Source organism: Schistocerca piceifrons, chromosome 1, assembly GCF_021461385.2.
Source record: "Schistocerca piceifrons isolate TAMUIC-IGC-003096 chromosome 1, iqSchPice1.1, whole genome shotgun sequence".
In the NCBI taxonomy this organism is placed as follows: Eukaryota; Metazoa; Arthropoda; class Insecta; order Orthoptera; family Acrididae; genus Schistocerca; species Schistocerca piceifrons.
Window position 1 is genome coordinate 1,235,349,434 of NC_060138.1, and position 17,946 is coordinate 1,235,367,379.

At 43.7% G+C, this 17,946-nt stretch overlaps 1 protein-coding gene across 1 annotated transcript in view; it reads right to left on the minus strand.

Moving 5' to 3' along the window:
* Positions 1-17,946, minus strand: part of LOC124780155 (Down syndrome cell adhesion molecule-like protein Dscam2) — a 436,971-nt gene that overhangs the window by 354,536 nt on the left and 64,489 nt on the right. The window contains exon 4 of the mRNA XM_047253760.1: positions 4,588-4,708. Coding sequence (XP_047109716.1) covers positions 4,588-4,708 — 121 coding nt within the window. The remainder of the gene's footprint in view (positions 1-4,587; positions 4,709-17,946) is intronic.

Genomic DNA, 17,946 nt, shown 5'->3' on the forward strand with positions numbered 1-17,946 from the left:
AGCAAGCAAAAAGGAATACAAACGTCTCAAAAACGAGATCGACAGGAAGTGCAAAATGGCTAAGCAGAGATGGCTAGAGGGCAAATGTAAGGATGTAGCCGCTTATCTCACTAGGGGTAAGATAGATACTGCCTACAGGAAAATTAAAGAGACCTTTGGAGAAAAGAGAACCACTTGCATGAATATCAAAAGCTCAGATGGAAACCCCGTTCTAAGCAAAGAAGGGAAATCAGAAAGGTGGAGGGAGTATATAGAGGGCCTATACAAGGGCAATGTACTTGAGGACAATATTATGGAAATGGAAGAGGATGTAGATGAAGATGAAATGGGAGATACGATACTGCTTGAAGAGTTTGACAGAGCACTGAAAGACCTGAGTCGAAACAAGGTCCCGGGAGTAGACAACATTCCATTAGAACTACTGATAGCCTTGGGAGAGCCAGTCCTGACGAAACTCTACCATCTTGTGAGCAAGATGTATGAGACAGGCGAAATACCCTCAGACTTCAATAAGAATATAATAATTGCGATCCCAAAGAAAGCAGGTGCTGACAGATGTGAAAACTACCGAACAATCAGTTTAATAAGTCACGGATGAAAAATACTAACGCGCATTCTCTACAGACGAATGGAAAAACTAGTAGAAGCTGTCCTCGGGGAAGATCAGTTTGGATTCCGTAGAAATGTTGGAACACGTGAGGCAATACTGACCCTACGACTTATCTTAGAAGCTAGATTAAGGAAAGGCAAACCTACTTTTCTAGCATTTATAGACTTAGAGAAAGCTTTTGACAATGTTGACTGTAATACTCTCTTTCAAATTCTGAAGGTGGCAAGGGTAAAATAGAGGGAGCGAAAGGCTATTTACAATTTGTACAGAAACCAGATGGCAGTTGTAAGAGTCGAGGGACATGAAAGGGAAGCATTGGTTGGGAAGGGAGTGAGACAGGGTTGTAGCCTCTCCCCAATGTTATTCAATCTGTATATTGAGCAAGCAGTGAAGGAAACAAAAGAAAAATTCGGCGTAGGTATTAAAATCCATGGAGAAGAAATAAAAACTTTGAGGTTCGCCGATGACATTGTAATTTTGTCAGAGACAGCAAAGACTTGGAAGAGCAGTTGAACGGAATGGACAGTGTCATGAAAGGAGGATATAAGATGAACATCAACAAAAGCAAAACGAGGATAATGGAATGTAGCCGAATTAAGTCGGGTGATGCTGAGGGAATTAGATTAGGAAATGTGACACTTAAAGTAGTAAAGGAGTTTTGCTATTTGGGGAGCAAAATAACTGATGTTGGTCGAAGTAGAGAGAATATAAAATGTGGACTGGCAATGGCAAGGAAAGCGTTTGTGAAGAAGAGAAATTTGTTAACATCGAGTATTGATTTAAGTGTCAGGAAGTCGTTTCTGAAAGTATTTGTATGGAGTGTAGCCATGTATGGAAGTGAAACATGGACGATAACTAGTTTGGACAAGAAGAGAATAGAAGCTTTCGAAATGTGGTGCTACAGAAGAATGCTGAAGATTAGATGGGTAGATCGTATAACTAATGAGGAGGTATTGAATAGGGTTGGGGAGAAGAGAAGTTTGTGGCACAACTTGACTAGAAGAAGGGATCGGTTGGTAGGACATGTTCTGAGGCATCAAGGGATCACCAGTTTAGTAATGGAGGGCAGCGTGGAGGGTAAAAATCATAGAGGGAGACCAAGAGATGAATACAGTAAACAGATTCAGAAGGATGTAGGTTGCAGTAGGTACTGGGAGATGAAGAAGCTTGCACAGGATAGAGTAGCACGGAGAGCTGCATCAAACCAGTCTCAGGACTGAAGATCACAACAACAACATGGTAAAACATTTTCAACGATAAATATTTACTATTACGTTAATGTTGTACAGATGAATAATTTTATCTGCCAGGAATGTTCACGAAAGTTAGATACTATTAATTGTTGCGAGACAGAATTACAGAAGGTATTAGCAAGTACTGAAAATCATTCGTAATGCAATGACTGCACGAATGAAGTATAAATCAAGATACATCAACTGAAACTGCCATTCTTGAGGCGCTGATCCAACTCCTAGAGTGCGGAATAATTACCTTTACGAAGGATGACTAAGCTCATAAGAAGGAACGCTTTGGATGAGAAATGAATGGGCGGGAACTGCTTTTTTTTTTTACGGATAATAATGTTAAAGTTGCAGAAAATGTGAAACAATCACACTAAACAAGTGGTGTACAGACGGCGGATCGCATGCGGCCCCTCAATCTGTTTACCTCCTTGTAATCTTATTTAATACTCATTTTCCATTCCCTGCCGTAAAGCAAATAGAGGACCCCTGCGCAACTTAGCTCTTTTGAGTAACGCCATTTTAGATGACAATGGGCGCGGTATCCCAACAATTTGTCTCCCACGGCACGTATTTTTGAATTTGTGCACTTGCATAACACTGAGTTTTTTAATTTCATTTTTTATGTATTACGCGTCTTTGGCCCGCGGTACTAGCAAATCTGTACACCCCTGCACTAAACTTTGCAATTTGTGCAATAGTAATGGTTCAAAATTTCCAGTGTCAACACTGGGACAAATAGGTCTAATGATTGGCAGAGGGAGGGAGTGTCATACTTGATCAACGATGTGCCAACACACACTTAGTGAACAGCTGGCAGGGGGACGGTAGCAGCTGAGCTAGAGAGGTTGGACGTACTGACACGAAAGTAGTGAGAAGGTGTGAAGTGTTTTGTAGTTCGATAGTGTGGAAGGAGGATGGAGTTTAAGATGAAGTAGGTTGCGATTACGCACCGTAATAGAGAATATCAGTGAGAAGGATTTTCCGTTTCGATAGTAAATGGGGCACACAAGAGTACGTAAGATAAAGTATTTCGGATTTCAGGCTGAAATATGGATGAATGGCCTCATCCCTGAAATCCTCTGGTGTGAAAGGGACACGGAAGAGATTGTTTATTTGAATGTACTATACGCTCTTTTGTTATCTTTTTTCCGTTTGTGTCTGTATGTCGCTGATGAGTACTCGCTATCACACAGAATTCTCATATATCTCGATGGAATCTATGAATAGATCAGTTGAACCTGTGACAAATAAAATTTAGTGGTCTATGATATTTACTAGTAACTAATAGCCTTAGCATTAAGGGGCACTAGTACTTAGGTGATACTGGCGACCCTGATGCAAGCAAAAGCAGAAGGTAAATAAGATGGTAGCTGAAACACTGGTTCTGACACACTGATTAGGCAAGGGCAGGGGGTTCCGCAGTTGCAGAGAGTGTGCCACAAATGCAGGAAATGGGCGCCTAATGGCAACCGAGGGATAGTAGCTGATCTGACTGACGAATAGCTGCCTGGGAACAACATCCATCCAGAACACTCCTATAAAAGTTACCCAGCTATTATGAATTTGTATCCAGCAAAGCGACTCGGAGATCATTATCAACGCACTATGAATATTATTGCTTTCTTTTTTACCTTAGCGTATGACGATGTTAATTGTTTCGAAGTTACATTTGTAAAGTGTAAGTCCAAAGAATCAGGCCTAGCCGGCAGGGGTAGCCGAGCGGTTCTAGGCGCTACAGTCTGGAACTGCGTGACCGCTACGGTCGCAGGTTCGAATCCTGCTTCGGGCATGGATGCGTGTGATGTCCGTAGGTCAGTTAGGTTTAAGTAGTTCTAAGTTCTAGGGGACTGATGACCTCAGAAGTTAAGTCCCATAGTGCTCAGAGCCATTTGAACCATTTTGTTTTAATCAGGCCTAAACAGATAAATTTTGTACCAACAAATCCAATTATAATGTACCTAATGTACTTTCGCAAAAGCTGGCGTACCTGACACGTTTATTTGATATTTATTTCAAATGTTACACTGATGTGCAGTTGCTCACAATTCAAGGATATAATGAATGTAGATTTGAGTAGCAAGCTGAGTAATATGATTAATCAATGACCACTTCATTACTGTGTTTAACAAACTGATCACCATATAAATTAACTTCCAATATGAGATTGGAACAACGTATACTAGATACTTTAAAAAAAACAAGTTTTTTAAGTTATTCAACGGAAGGTGATTACAATAATATCTGAAGCAATTACTACCTTTCACGGCATCTGTATTCCCACGACTATTCGAAGATGATCAGTGAGAGTTAGAGACAGAGAAAGAGAGAGAGAGAGAGAGAGAGAGAGAGAGAGAGAGAGAGAAGGGAGAGTAATATGCTGAAATTTCAATTTATTCGTCTTTCGAAGAATGACAACATTCAGGCCTTAATAACTACGGAAATATATTTGATACTCTTCTCAATTTGTTTTCGCAGAGTAACGTAAAGGAGAAAATCATAGGTTTGTGTTCACACTGAATGTGCACCGTCGACAAGACTTGACGCCGAGTTGCGGCAGGAAGGTACACCGCGTCCTTGTGACGTCACAACGCTCTCTGTGTGTACCTGCCTGAGCCTGGAGACATCCTGCTTGGTCTGAAGCAGAGTTGAGGCTACTTCGCCGGCAGGGAGAGTATGAGCACCTGTGTGTGTGTGTGTGTGTGTGTGTGTGTGTGTGTGTGTGTGTGTACTCACGTGAAGGTGGGCGGCGGGTTTCCCTGCGCAGTGCAGCTCAACGTGACGTCACGGCCCTGCTCCGCCGTGAGTGACGTGCTGGAGCGCTGCGTCAGCCGCGGCGGCATCCCTCCTGTCGCTTCTGCAAGCAAACAACGGGCAAAGTGTCCGCTGACGTCCTTACAGGCAACCCCCTATGTCAACAGAGCAAACTCTCACCGAAACCCGTCTAAAAACTATTCAACAAGTTCCTACAAAATACAACAATATTTTTAGCTTTGAGCTACAGTTTTTATGAGGTAAGTCGGGGGGAGATGCGGCAGTTAAGGAATTTTCTTCTACAACGGTTGAACCACCGGTCCAAATAGCTTGAAATTCCTTTTGAATTAAAGTATGATCCTGCATTTAACCACACTGAAAATATAAACAATAAATATTTTAATAAATAGTGTATACAAATTAATACTGAAAGCATCGTACGTATATCACCTGTTCTGGGGGAAGATGCAGCTGTGAAAGAAACAAAATTTGTGAATCAATTAAGTCTGACGGAACCGCGCGACTGCTACGGTCGCAGGTTCGAATCCTGCCTCGGGCATGGATGTGTGTGATGTCCTTAGGTTAGTTAGGTTTCAGTAGTTCTAAGTTCTAGGGGACTGATGACCACAGCTGTTAAGTCCCATAGTGCTCAGAGCCATTTGAACCATTTTTGAATTAAGTCTGACAGAACAAAACTAATTTATTTTGATTATGAAAATCACAGACAAAATACTCTAACAGTCAGCAGTTGCTAGATTAAGGCTTTCATTTGTCGTTCAGTGTTATCTGTTTCGTTTTACAAATACTGCAGTAGTTACTGTCGTTCCCACAATCCTTCTACCACTTCTTACATCCAATGAATCCAGACACACTTCGGTACTTTTTGTCATAAAAGGAGACCTTACAGGCTAGACAAACATTGTCGGCCCTCTCATTCTTTCCATTTGTGTCAAAAGTTTCCTCGTTACATTAAGATGAACTGATTGGTGGAGTCAACTCCTTCCTTTGCAGAATACAACGTTTTGATTCGTTCTTTTGTGGTTTGTCTCTAACTGCGCTCTTATTGCACCGAGAACCTCCGAAATTTGCGTTTTCGTTTTGGTTAGCCTGGATTCTAAGGCTTAAGAAACAGGATATGTCAGACGAGAAATTAATAGATTCCAGAATGAGATTTTCACTCTGCAGCGGAATGTGCCCTGATACAAAACTTCCTGGCAGATTAAAACTGTGTGCCGGACCGAGACTCTATCTCAGGACCTTTGCCTTTCGCCGAGTTCGAGTCTCGGTCCGGCACACAGTTTTAAACTGCCAGGAAGTTTCAATTAATAGATTCTTCTCCACTACTTCCGGATGTCCTGCACTGTATACAGGGTGGTCCATTGATAGTGACAAGGCCAAATATCTCACGAAATAAGCATCAAACGAAAAAACTACAAAAAACGAAACTCGTCTTGCTTGAAGGGGGAAACCAGATGGCGCTATGGTTGGCCCGCTAGATGGCGCTGCCATACGTCAAACGGATATCAGCTGCGTTTTTTTAAATAGGAACCACCATTTCTTATTACATATTCGTGTAGTACGTAAAGAAATATGAATGTTTCAGTTGGACCACTTTTTTCGCTTTGTGATAGATGGCGCTGTAATAGTCACAAACGTATAAGTACGTGGTATCACGTAACATTCCGCAGTGAGAACGATATTTGCTTCGTGACACATTACCAGTTTAGCAATAGCGGAAAAGGTCGATATCGTGTTGATTTATGGCTATTGTGATCAAAATGCCCAACAGGCGTGTGCTATGTATGCTGCTCGGTATCCTGGACGACATCATCCAAGTGTCTGGAGCGTTCGCCGGATAGTTACCTTATTTAAAGAAACAGGAAGTGTTCAGCTACATGTGAAACGTCAACCACGACCTGCAACAAATTATGATGCCCACATAGGTGTTTTAGCTGCTGTCGCAGCTAATTCGCACATCAGTAGCAGACAAATTGCGCGAGAATCGGGATTCTCAAAAACGTCGGTGTTGAGAATGCTACATCAACATCGATTGCACCCGTACTACATGTCTATGCACCAGGAATTGCATGGCGACGACTTTGAACGTCGTGTACAGTTCTGCCACTGGGCACAAGAGAAATTACGGCACGATGACAGATTTTTTGCACGCGTTCTATTTAGCGACGAAGCGTCATTCACCAATAGCGGTAACGTAAACCGGCATAACATGCATTATTGAGCGACGGAAAATCCACAATGGCTGCGACAAGTGGAACATCAGCGACCTTGGCTGGTTAATGTATGTCGCAGCATCATGGGAGGAAGGATAATTGGCCCCCATGTTATCGATGGCAATCTAAATGGTGCAATGTATGCTGATTTCCTAGGTAGTGTTCTACCGATGTTAGTAGAAGATGTTTCACTGCTTGACAGAATGGCGATGCACTTCCAACATGATGGATGTCCGGCACATAGCTCGCGTGCGGTTGAAGTGGTATTGAATAGCATATTTCATAACAGGTGAATTGGTCGTTGAAGAACCATACCATGTCACATTCACCCGATCTGACGTCCCCGAATTTCTTTGTGTGGGGAAAGTTGAAGGATATTTGCTAATGTGATCCACCGACAACGCCTGACAACATGCGTCAGCGCATTGTCAATGCATGTGCGAACATTACGGAAGGCGAACTACTCGCTGTTGAGAGGAATGTCGTTACACGTATTGCCAAATGCATTGAGGTTGACGGACATCATTTTGAGCATTTATTGGATTAATGCGGTATTTACAGGTAATCACGCTGTAACAGCATGCGTTCTCAGAAATGATAAGTTCACAAAGGTACATGTATCACATTGGAACAACCGAAATAAAATGTTCAAACGTACCTACGTTCTGTATTTTAATTTAAAAAACCTACCTGTTACCAACTGTTCGTCTAAAATTGTGAGCCGTATGTTTGTGACTACTACAGCGCCATCTACGAGGGCAGTTCAATAAGTAATGCAACACATTTTTTTCTGAAACAGGGGTTGTTTTATTCAGCATTGAAATACACCAGGTTATTCCCCAATCTTTTAGCTACACAACACTATTTTTCAACGTAATCTCCATTCAATGCTACGGCCTCACGCCACCTTGAAATGAGGGCCTGTATGCCTGCACAGTACCATTCCACTGGTCGATGTCGGAGCCAACGTCGTACTGCATCAATAACTTCTTCATCATCCGCGTAGTGCCTCCCACGGATTGCGTCCTTCATTGGGCCAAACATATGGAAATCCGACGGTGCGAGATCGGGGCTGTAGGGTGCATGAGGAAGTACAGTCCACTGAAGTTTTGTGAGCTCCTCTCGGGTGCGAAGACTTGTATGAGGTCTTGCGTTGTCATGAAGAAGGAGAAGTTCGTTCAGATTTTTGTGCCTACGAACACGCTGAAGTCGTTTCTTCAATTTCTGAAGAGTAGCACAATACACTTCAGAGTTGATCGTTTGACCATGGGGAAGGACATCAAACAGAATAACCCCTTCAGCGTCCCAGAAGACTGTAACCGTGACTTTACCGGCTGAGGGTATGGCTTTAAACTTTTTCTTGGTAGGGGAGTGGGTGTGGCGCCACTCCATTGATTGCCGTTTTGCTTCAGGTTCGAAGTGATGAACCCATGTCTCATCGCCTGTAACAATCTTTGACAAGAAATTGTCACCCTCAGCCACATGACGAGCAAGCAATTCCGCACAGATGGTTCTCCTTTGCTCTTTATGGTGTTCGGTTAGACAACGAGGGACCCAGCGGGAACAAACCTTTGAATATCCCAACTGGTGAACAATTGTGACAGCACTACCAACAGAGATGTCAAGTTGAGCACTGAGTTGTTTGACGGTGATCCGTCGATCATCTCGAACGAGTGTGTTCGCACGCTCCGCCATTGCAGGAGTCACAGCTGTGCACGGCCGGCCCGCACGCGGGAGATCAGACAGTCTTGCATGGCCTTGCGGCGATGATGACACACGCTTTGCCCAACGACTCACCGTGCTTTTGTCCACTGACAGATCACCGTAGACATTCTGCAAGCGCCTATGTATATCTGAGATGCCCTGGTTTTCCGCCAAAAGAAACTCGATCACTGCCCGTTGTTTGCAACGCACATCCGTTACAGACGCCATTTTAACAGCTCCGTACAGCGCTGCCACCTGTCGGAAGTCAATGAAACTATACGAGACGAAGCGGGAATGTTTGAAAATATTCCACAAGAAATTTCCGGTTTTTTCAACCAAAATTGGCCGAGAAAAAAAATGTGTTGCATTACTTATTGAACTGCCCTCGTATCACAAAGCGAAAAAAGTGGTCCAACTAAAACATTCATATTTATTTACGTACTACACGAATATGTAATAAAAAATGGGGGTTCTTATTTTTAAAAATGCATTTGATATCCGTTTGACCTATGGCAGCGCCCTCTAGCCGGCCAACCATAGCGCCATCTGGTTTCCCCCTTTAAGCTAGACAAGTTTCGTTCTTTGTAGTTTTTCGTTTGACGCTTATTTAGTGAGATATTTAGCCCGGTCACGATCAATGGACCACCCTGTATAGCTGACGCTGCTTCGGGTGTGGGTAGCGCTGGTGCAGGAGCAGCCATTGAAACACGGCTTGTGAATAGTACAGCAGGACCACTAGATTGCTCTACAGTACATGTTTGTGTTCCAACTGTATGTCAATTGTATTACAATTCGCTCTGTCGGATAATGCTAATGCGTGGTCTGAGATTTTGGATGGATCATGCTGATAACACCCATAGGCAAAAATCCAGAGGTACCGTTCTTCGGTGTTGCAGCACAATTCCATGCAGCTGTCAACAATCGCCCAAACTGCAGACGAGTAACTTTGTGACCTGGATGGTTGTGGACTCAGCTGTTGCCAGCTTGTTATCAAAATGTTTTTAAGGGATTCAACGAGATCAGATCTAGGGGTTGTAACTATTGCATAGTATGACTATTAAAGCAGAGGGGAATATCCTCATTCTCAGCTGCAAGACCAAGAAGATTGCCGGCCGCGGTGGTCTAGCGGTTCTAGGCGCTCAGTTCGGAGCCGCGCGACTGCTACGGTCGCAGGTTCGAATCCTGCCTCGGGCATGGATGTGTGTGATGTCCTTAGGTTAGTTAGGTTTAAGTAGTTCTAAGTTCTAGGGGACTGATGACCATAGATGTTAAGTCCCATAGTGCTCAGAGCCATTTGAACCATTTTGAACCAAGAAGATTGACATCAAAACGATGTGATGTGCACACACAGAATTAGCAATACTTTGCCAGATTCCTTCCTAGGAAAAACGCGATTATTCAAGCAGTTCATAATCCTATCCGTATTTACATAAGCACACCTATTACTCATTGCGACGAAGGAACTTGGAGGCATTCGTCGCTGAATTCAGGAATTTCCATTTGGCGTTGCAGCAAGCAACTCGGGATATTGTTTCATCTTTTTTTGGACTGACGTTGCGTGTTGGACATCTTTAAACCATTGACTGCAGGAACGTTCCCATGTTCATTGTTCAGCTGAAGTCAAAACTCATCCATGTTACATATTTTCCCAGGCTGCTTAAACAACTTTTTCGCCTGACAGGCATGTAACAAGAGGGAAATACAGTTCTCAGCCTTTCCTTGACACATTCCAACCCTCTTGCAGGACATATCCTGAACATTCCTTACAACAGCAGTGGAGTGCCTTTGCAAGAACAGATTCGACCATTCATAGTCGGCCTTCATAGTTACCTCATTTAATTTGTTACGTATTCCAATTTTCTTCCAAATGAAAACACTAACCGCTGAATAGGTTTTGGCGATAGTGGATATACAGCACCGTACAGTCGTCGGATATAGTTCACAATTCTATTCTCATTTTCATTGCCAAGGTGTCCTCAAGAAATTTCCAAAATGAATTACAGTTAGTATTTCCTTGTTAGTAAAATACCAGCTTCTATCGAAATGGAGAAGTTGGCGCCACTGTTGATTTTATTATAATATTCTTACGTACAGGGCCTGATAGACCTTTGGTCAAATTTTTGTTTTCCATTCTCCATTTCAGTATTCTGTATGGTATTTGGTAGTGTTTAAATACATTTCATAAGGACATCTTTCCACTATTGATGCCTTCTGTAGCCAGTAGCTTTATTTGCTCATTTCTCGTATTGACGGGGCATGACAAAAAGCTTTACTTCAGAATGTATGTGGGCTGCAATGTAAGCCGGTAGAGTATTATACCGTCAGTAACGGACGAGTTGTGTCCCGCAGACTGACGTCACGACCATCTGTTGCAGCTGCACGTGTGAAAGCAGTGGAGTAGTACTGGCAGGCCACTTACCTTATACGAAACTAAATATATTAATAACTAAAAAAGGAATAACCTGAGGAACGTCATATTTGATGTACATCCTTCTGTTGTGAAAACAAACAATATGTCAAAGTCTGAGATCAAAAATAGTTGTATATTGGAAGTCAGTAAAATTCCAAAAAAAAAAAACGTAATTTTCCGACAGTCAAGAATTTAAATAAATACAGTGATGTAATAGTTCACCTTCAGTGACAATGTACGATGATCTGATAACACTTTCAGTGTTCATATATAAATCTGGAAAGTTTTTAGTTTCAGAAAACCTCTGTGACTTTTCTACACTCCTGGAAATTGAAATAAGAACACCGTGAATTCATTGTCCCAGGAAGGGGAAACTTGATTGACACATTTCTGGGGTCAGATACATCACATGATCACACTGACAGAACCACAGGCACATAGACACAGGCAACAGAGCATGCACAATGTCGGCACTAGTACAGTGTATATCCACCTTTCGCAGCAATGCAGGCTGCTATTCTCCCACGGAGACGATCGTAGAGATGCTGGATGTAGTCCTGTGGAACGGCTTGCCATGCCATTTCCACCTGGCGCCTCAGTTGGACCAGCGTTCGTGCTGGACGTGCAGACCGCGTGAGACGACGCTTCATCCAGTCCCAAACATGCCCAATGGGGGACAGATCCGGAGATCTTGCTGGCCAGGGTAGTTGACTTACACCTTCTAGAGCACGTTGGGTGGCACGGGATACATGCGGACGTGCATTGTCCTGTTGGAACAGCAAGTTCCCTTGCCAGTCTAGGAATGGTAGAACGATGGGTTCGATGACGGTTTGGATGTACCGTGCACTATTCAGTGTCCCCTCGACGATCATCAGTGGTGTACGCCCAGTGTAGGAGATCGCTCCCCACACCATGATGCCGGGTGTTGGCCCTGTGTGCCTCGGTCGTATGCAGTCCTGATTGTAGCGCTCACCTGCACGGCGCCAAACACGCATACGACCATCATTGGCACCAAGGCAGAAGCGACTCTCATCGCTGAAGACGACACGTCTCCATTCGTCCCTCCATTCACGCCTGTCGCGACACCACTGGAGGCGGGCTGCACGATGTTGGGGCGTGAGCGGAAGACGGCCTAACGGTGTGCGGGACCGTAGCCCAGCTTCATGGAGACGGTTGCGAATGGTCCTCGCCGATACCCCAGGAGCAACAGTGTCCCTAATTTGCTGGGAAGTGGCGGTGCGGTCCCCTACGGCACTGCGTAGGATCCTACGGTCTTGGCGTGCATCCGTGCGTCGCTGCGGTCCGGTCCCAGGTCGACGGGCACGTGCACCTTCCGCCGACCACTGGCGACAACATCGATGTACTGTGGAGACCTCACGCCCCACGTGTTGAGCAATTCGGCGGTACGTCCACCCGGCCTCCCGCATGCCCACTATACGCCCTCGCTCAAAGTCCGTCAACTGCACATACGGTTCACGTCCACGCTGTCGCGGCATGCTACCAGTGTTAAAGACTGCGATGGAGCTCCGTATGCCACGGCAAACTGGCTGACACTGACGGCGGCGGTGCACAAATGCTGCGCAGCTAGCGCCATTCGACGGCCAACACCGCGGTTCCTGGTGTGTCCGCTGTGCCGTGCGTGTGATCATTGCTTGTACAGCCCTCTCGCAGTGTCCGGAGCAAGTATGGTGGGTCTGACACACAGGTGTCAATGTGTTCTTTTTTCCATTTCCAGGAGTGTATAGTAATAATTTCAAGAATTCTAAGTAAATATGTGTATTGTGTGTTAGGGTGCATGTGAATGAGAATGCGTGCGTGAGAGTATGTGGGACGTTCGGCATTATTAAAAATCATTCATGTAATTCTCTACAGGAACTGGCAAGTGTTCCAACTCCGTTACGTGGGAACGAATTCACTAGTGGTTCCCCTACTAGTGAATGTCGGATGTCCAAGTATGTATGCTTATGTATAATACAGCCAGAACATTCGCGACTACATAATAAATTTCCAGATGTAGAGTAAAGCTTATAGTTCATTTTGTTTTGTTTATTTAATTAGAGAGTTTTGTGTAACTTAATTTGACGACGTCAATGAGCCTAGAGAAGTGGTTGGTGCTTGCTAGATTTTGGTGGGAGCCACGCCCTAGAACTGAGTTCTCATTGGTCGTAAGTGCTGACAGCCAATGAGAAGCGAGACGGTTGGCCGCCTAGCGAGGAGATATAGTTTTGAGTGTCGCGAGCTAGCTTTGATTGGAGGCGGTTATGCTGGGTGTGACGTTTCGCATTATGTGTAAGATGAAGTCTTGGGATGACTTCCGCGTTATGGTCCAGTGTTAATGGTATCTGGTAGTGACCAGAAACTGTTTATGAAAACTTTAGAGTGTTGTGAAAATTCGTTCCGACGAAAATCGCGAGGGAACTTTGAATTATATAGCGTGGCGGTACTGAGTACATTCTTACTGAGCATTTTATGGCGAGCATAAACTTTAACTAAAGACAACCACTGAATATCGTGTGCAGAAGTAATTGGCCGATCATTGACTATTTTACATGTAATTGGTTTCGGAATTTGGGAAGGTAAAAGTTCTGGCTATGGTGATAACTGTGAGCAGAAACTTTAGTAATTTTCGTAAATGTGGGCTGATGATCTTGCTTAACGGCAATAAAGATCTATTGAAGGTTTAAATTTGAACCTCATGTTTAAAGTACGAGTGACATCCCCTTTCCGAATCATTTCTTTAAAGTACATAGACAATTTTCAGCAAATTTTACTTTTAGCGGCCTCCGGCGTGTAGCTATGAGGTTACAGTTTCCTCAACACTGCTTTTCTGTGTTCTCGTAAGTAGCTGCAGTCAGGAGTTTACGTGCGAAGATCTCCCGCTGTAAAGAGGTAGGTGAACAAAAATTTTAAAAGAAATGGCATTGCAGCAGCTGCAACGTATAATCCGTCGTAATTGGTGCATCGCACGCACGCACGCACGTAAAAAAAAATCCGTCGCAAATAAACGAGAAAGGAACTATAAGTTGCGTGCTTATGATTCTCCGATTACTTCGTCTTTAATAGATAAATTCAGGTTTCTTCTTCGTCTTTAATGACGAAATACCGACAACTTTCTTCTTCCTACAGACAGCACGTTCTCCATAACAAGTGGTGATGGATGGGACTGCCACCCGTTGGGTATTGGCGGAAATATCAACATTTTGGCATCTTCCACGTATTGGCATACTACGCTGAATTACTTTATCTGTACTGCTAAAGACACATCGGGCAGATGGTACTTTTTGTACAGGATTTATTTCTCAAATCGTGATGATATGCGGCACTACACTGTCGATTGTATAAAACTTTAGTTTCAATTATTTTTATTTTTTGGGTCTTCAGTCTTCTGACTGGTTTGACGCGGCCCTCCACGAATTCCTTTCCCGTGCCAACCCCTTCATCTCAGAGTAGCACTTACATCCAGCGTCCTGAATTATTTGTTGGATACATTAAAATATACATTTCTTACCCTTTATAACTACCTCCAGTACAGTGACTTAATCTCCTACCATCTTGTCCCTTCCTCGGGTCGATGTTTTCCATATGTTAATTTCCTCGCAGATTATGCGAACCCCCTCGTTTCTTTCTTTATCAGTCCACCTAATTTCTGGCGAGGAAAAAAAATATGTGGAAAATACTGAAAAAGAGAAGGACTGGGATGATAGGCCATGTTTTAAGAAATGTTCAAATGTGTGTGAATTCCTAAGGGATCAAACTGCTGAGGTCTTCCGTCCCTAGACTCACACACTACGTAAATTAACTTTAACTAACTTATGCTAAGAACAACACACACACCCATGCCCGAGGGAGAACTCGAACCACCGGCGGGAGGGGCCGCGCAATCCGTGACATGGTGCCTCAAACCGCGCGGCACTCCACGCGGCTCATGTGTTAAGACGTAAGGGAATAACTTCCATGGTACTATAGCGATCAGTGGAGGATTAAGACTGTAGAGAAAAACAGAGATGGAAGTTATCCAAGAAATAATTGAGGTCGTTGGATGTAAGTGCAACTGTGAGATGAAGAGGTTGGCATTATACCGGAAACTAAGTTCGCCATGAACATCAGTAAACAGTTATTTTCTCGCAAAGTTTGTAATGATCTCTTAAACATTCGATACTAAGTGTAATGCAATGAAGTGAGCCATCGCCTGTCAACCTAAGCAACGGACATAAGTCACAAGTAAACATTATCTTCGGTCAAGTGGAACCTAAGTACTGTAAATGCACCAAATTGTAAATTCATCAAACGTACGCAAGGGGGCATTTTCCACACTTCATATGCGACAGATTTTCTTATGATTTTCTGATAAGCACTATTCCTATGCATGCCATGATTAATGTTCTTGAAGATATGTGAAAAATGAATTATAACATAGAAACAAAATTTCCCAGACGCACATCCTTACAACATATTTTCGTTTTCTATATGTTTCCTACTGGTTTATCATTACCATATTGTTACAGAGTGCTTCGCACATCATTAAGTCCTCAATGCATTTTTAAGTTATTTTTGTTGAAAGTATGCTTCTGCTATTCCCTTTTCTAGCATAGGCACGACTATTATGCAAAATGATGATAAGATCAGCGATTCAACCGACTGGAATATGCCGTTTATGTTTCAGCCGGCAAGAGGCACACCAATTCCTGAAACTAGTTTCACAGAACCGCACTGGAGTTGGTCACAAACAGGGATGTAAAATTCAGAGGTACACCGAGCGTGTCCTCGATGGCTATACATTATTTTTATAGCTGTTCCGAAGTTTCTACTCTGCGAACAGAAACGGTAATATGGTCGGCGTAAAAACTTTCGCGACTGTGAACTTTTCTCTGTCTCACGGGATGCGGCCTCATAGTTCAAATAATCTCAGGCTCTTTCCACACAGAATAACTACATAGGCCTTAGGACAGCCAACAAGTTCTTTCCACAGTTATTCCGCAAAGTTTTTCAGCTTAGCTTTACGTCACGACTAAAGCGAGCACTGCGTGAAATTTTAAGTCCCAAGCAAACTTATTCTCTACTAACAGGGTTTCACAAACTGCCTGCGCAACATCTTACACGAAGTTTTCGATGGATGGGGAAATCTTAGCATTTTTTGAAAAAGGAAAGTGTCCTCCATGTAAATTATTCAGTCATTTTTCGGGGTGCCCACACATATTTAGCAGTACAATGAGACCTGATGGAGAAGATGAATATATTCATATTTTTTCATCTGTCTTCCGACTGATCCACCTGTGCCACTGTCTTCACCTCAGAGTAGCACTGGCAGCCAACGTCCTCAGTTATCTGTTAGACATGTCTCGTTCTCTGTCTTCCCACGCACACTTCGCCGTCCACGGATCTCTCTAGTTTCCCATTGCTTTGACATCCGGCCTCACATATTTCTATGGAAGACATCTTTACTTATCAGTTCATCTAATTTTCAACATCCTTTCACAGCACCATATCTCAGGCACTCCGATTCTCTTCTTTTCCTGTTGTCCCACAGTGACTTCCACAAATTCTTTGCTCCAAACGTAGATTCACAGAAATTTCTTCCTCATATCTAGGCTCATGTTTGATAACAGTACAATCCTCTTGGCGAAGAATGCCCTCTTTGATTATGCTGTTCTGCTTTTTATGTCCTCCATGATTCACTTGTCACGTGTTACTTTGCTGTAATGATTACAGTGCTCCTTCATTTTGACTACCACGTAGTCCGCCACATCGATGTTAAGTCTGTTGTTGTTATCTTTCCCCTTGTCATTTTTAGAATCTATACAATTTGTATCAATCTCTGATCTCAAGAATTTTCTATTTTATTATTAGTTCCAGTCAGTTACGATAATCTACAGATCGGTGATTCCTTCTCCAAGTGCAAGCACGCTTATGGATTACATCACGTCATCGAAGATGATGATGATGATGATGAGGAGGATGATGATATATTTTGTGTGTGCGTTTTAACCCCGAAAAGTAAGGACAACCAATCTCAACGTCATCAAACGTAAACGTGAACTCCGTCCACAGGCCCTAGCGCGCCCCCCCCCCCCCCCCCCCCCAACACCGACCGACGCCGTGTCATCAAATGGCTCTAACCAGTATGGGACTTAATATCTGAAGTCATCAGTCCCCTAGACTTAGAACTACTTAAACCTAACTAACCTAAGAACATCACACACATCCACGCCCGAGTCAGGACTCGAACTCAGGACTCGAACCTGCGACCATAGCAGCAGCGCGGCTCCGGACTGAAGCGCCTAGAACCACTCGGCCACAGCGGCCGGTGTCGTGCCATCCTCTGCCACTAGCTTCGTTGGGTGCGGTGTGGAGGGATGTGGGGTCAGCACACCGCTATCCCGGCCATTGTCAGTTTTCGTGACCTACAGCCTCTGCAAATGGGTCAGGCAGCTCCTCAGCTGGTCTCACTATGTTGTGTGCACCCAGTTCCAGTCCTCGGACCAGCAAAACAATCTATGGTAGTACCGGGACTCGAAGCCGGACCTCCCCAGTGGCACTTGCGAACATCATCGTAATTGTTCTGAACTAGTAAAGAAGTGAAACAAAACTTGCGCTCAGAGAGTGATACAAATTCGAACATCAGATCGCTGTAACCTTCATTGAGCCCACATCACACCTAATCATTTCTGGTGCATCTAAATACTTACGTCTGTCTTCGATTTACTTTCAACACATATTCCGTGCTTATTACAGTATTTATTTCAGTCAACAGGTCCTGTAATTTTTCCTGGCTTATACAGAGGATACGCTACTGGCCATTAAAATTGCTACACCCAGAAGATGATGTGCTAAAGACGCGAAATTTAACCGACAGAAAGAAGATGCTGTGATATGCAAATGATTAGCTGTTCAGAGCATTCACAGAAGGTAGGCGCCGGTGGCGACACCTACAACGTCCTGACATGAGGACAGTTTCCAACCGATTTCTCATACACAGACAGCAGTTGACCGGCGTTA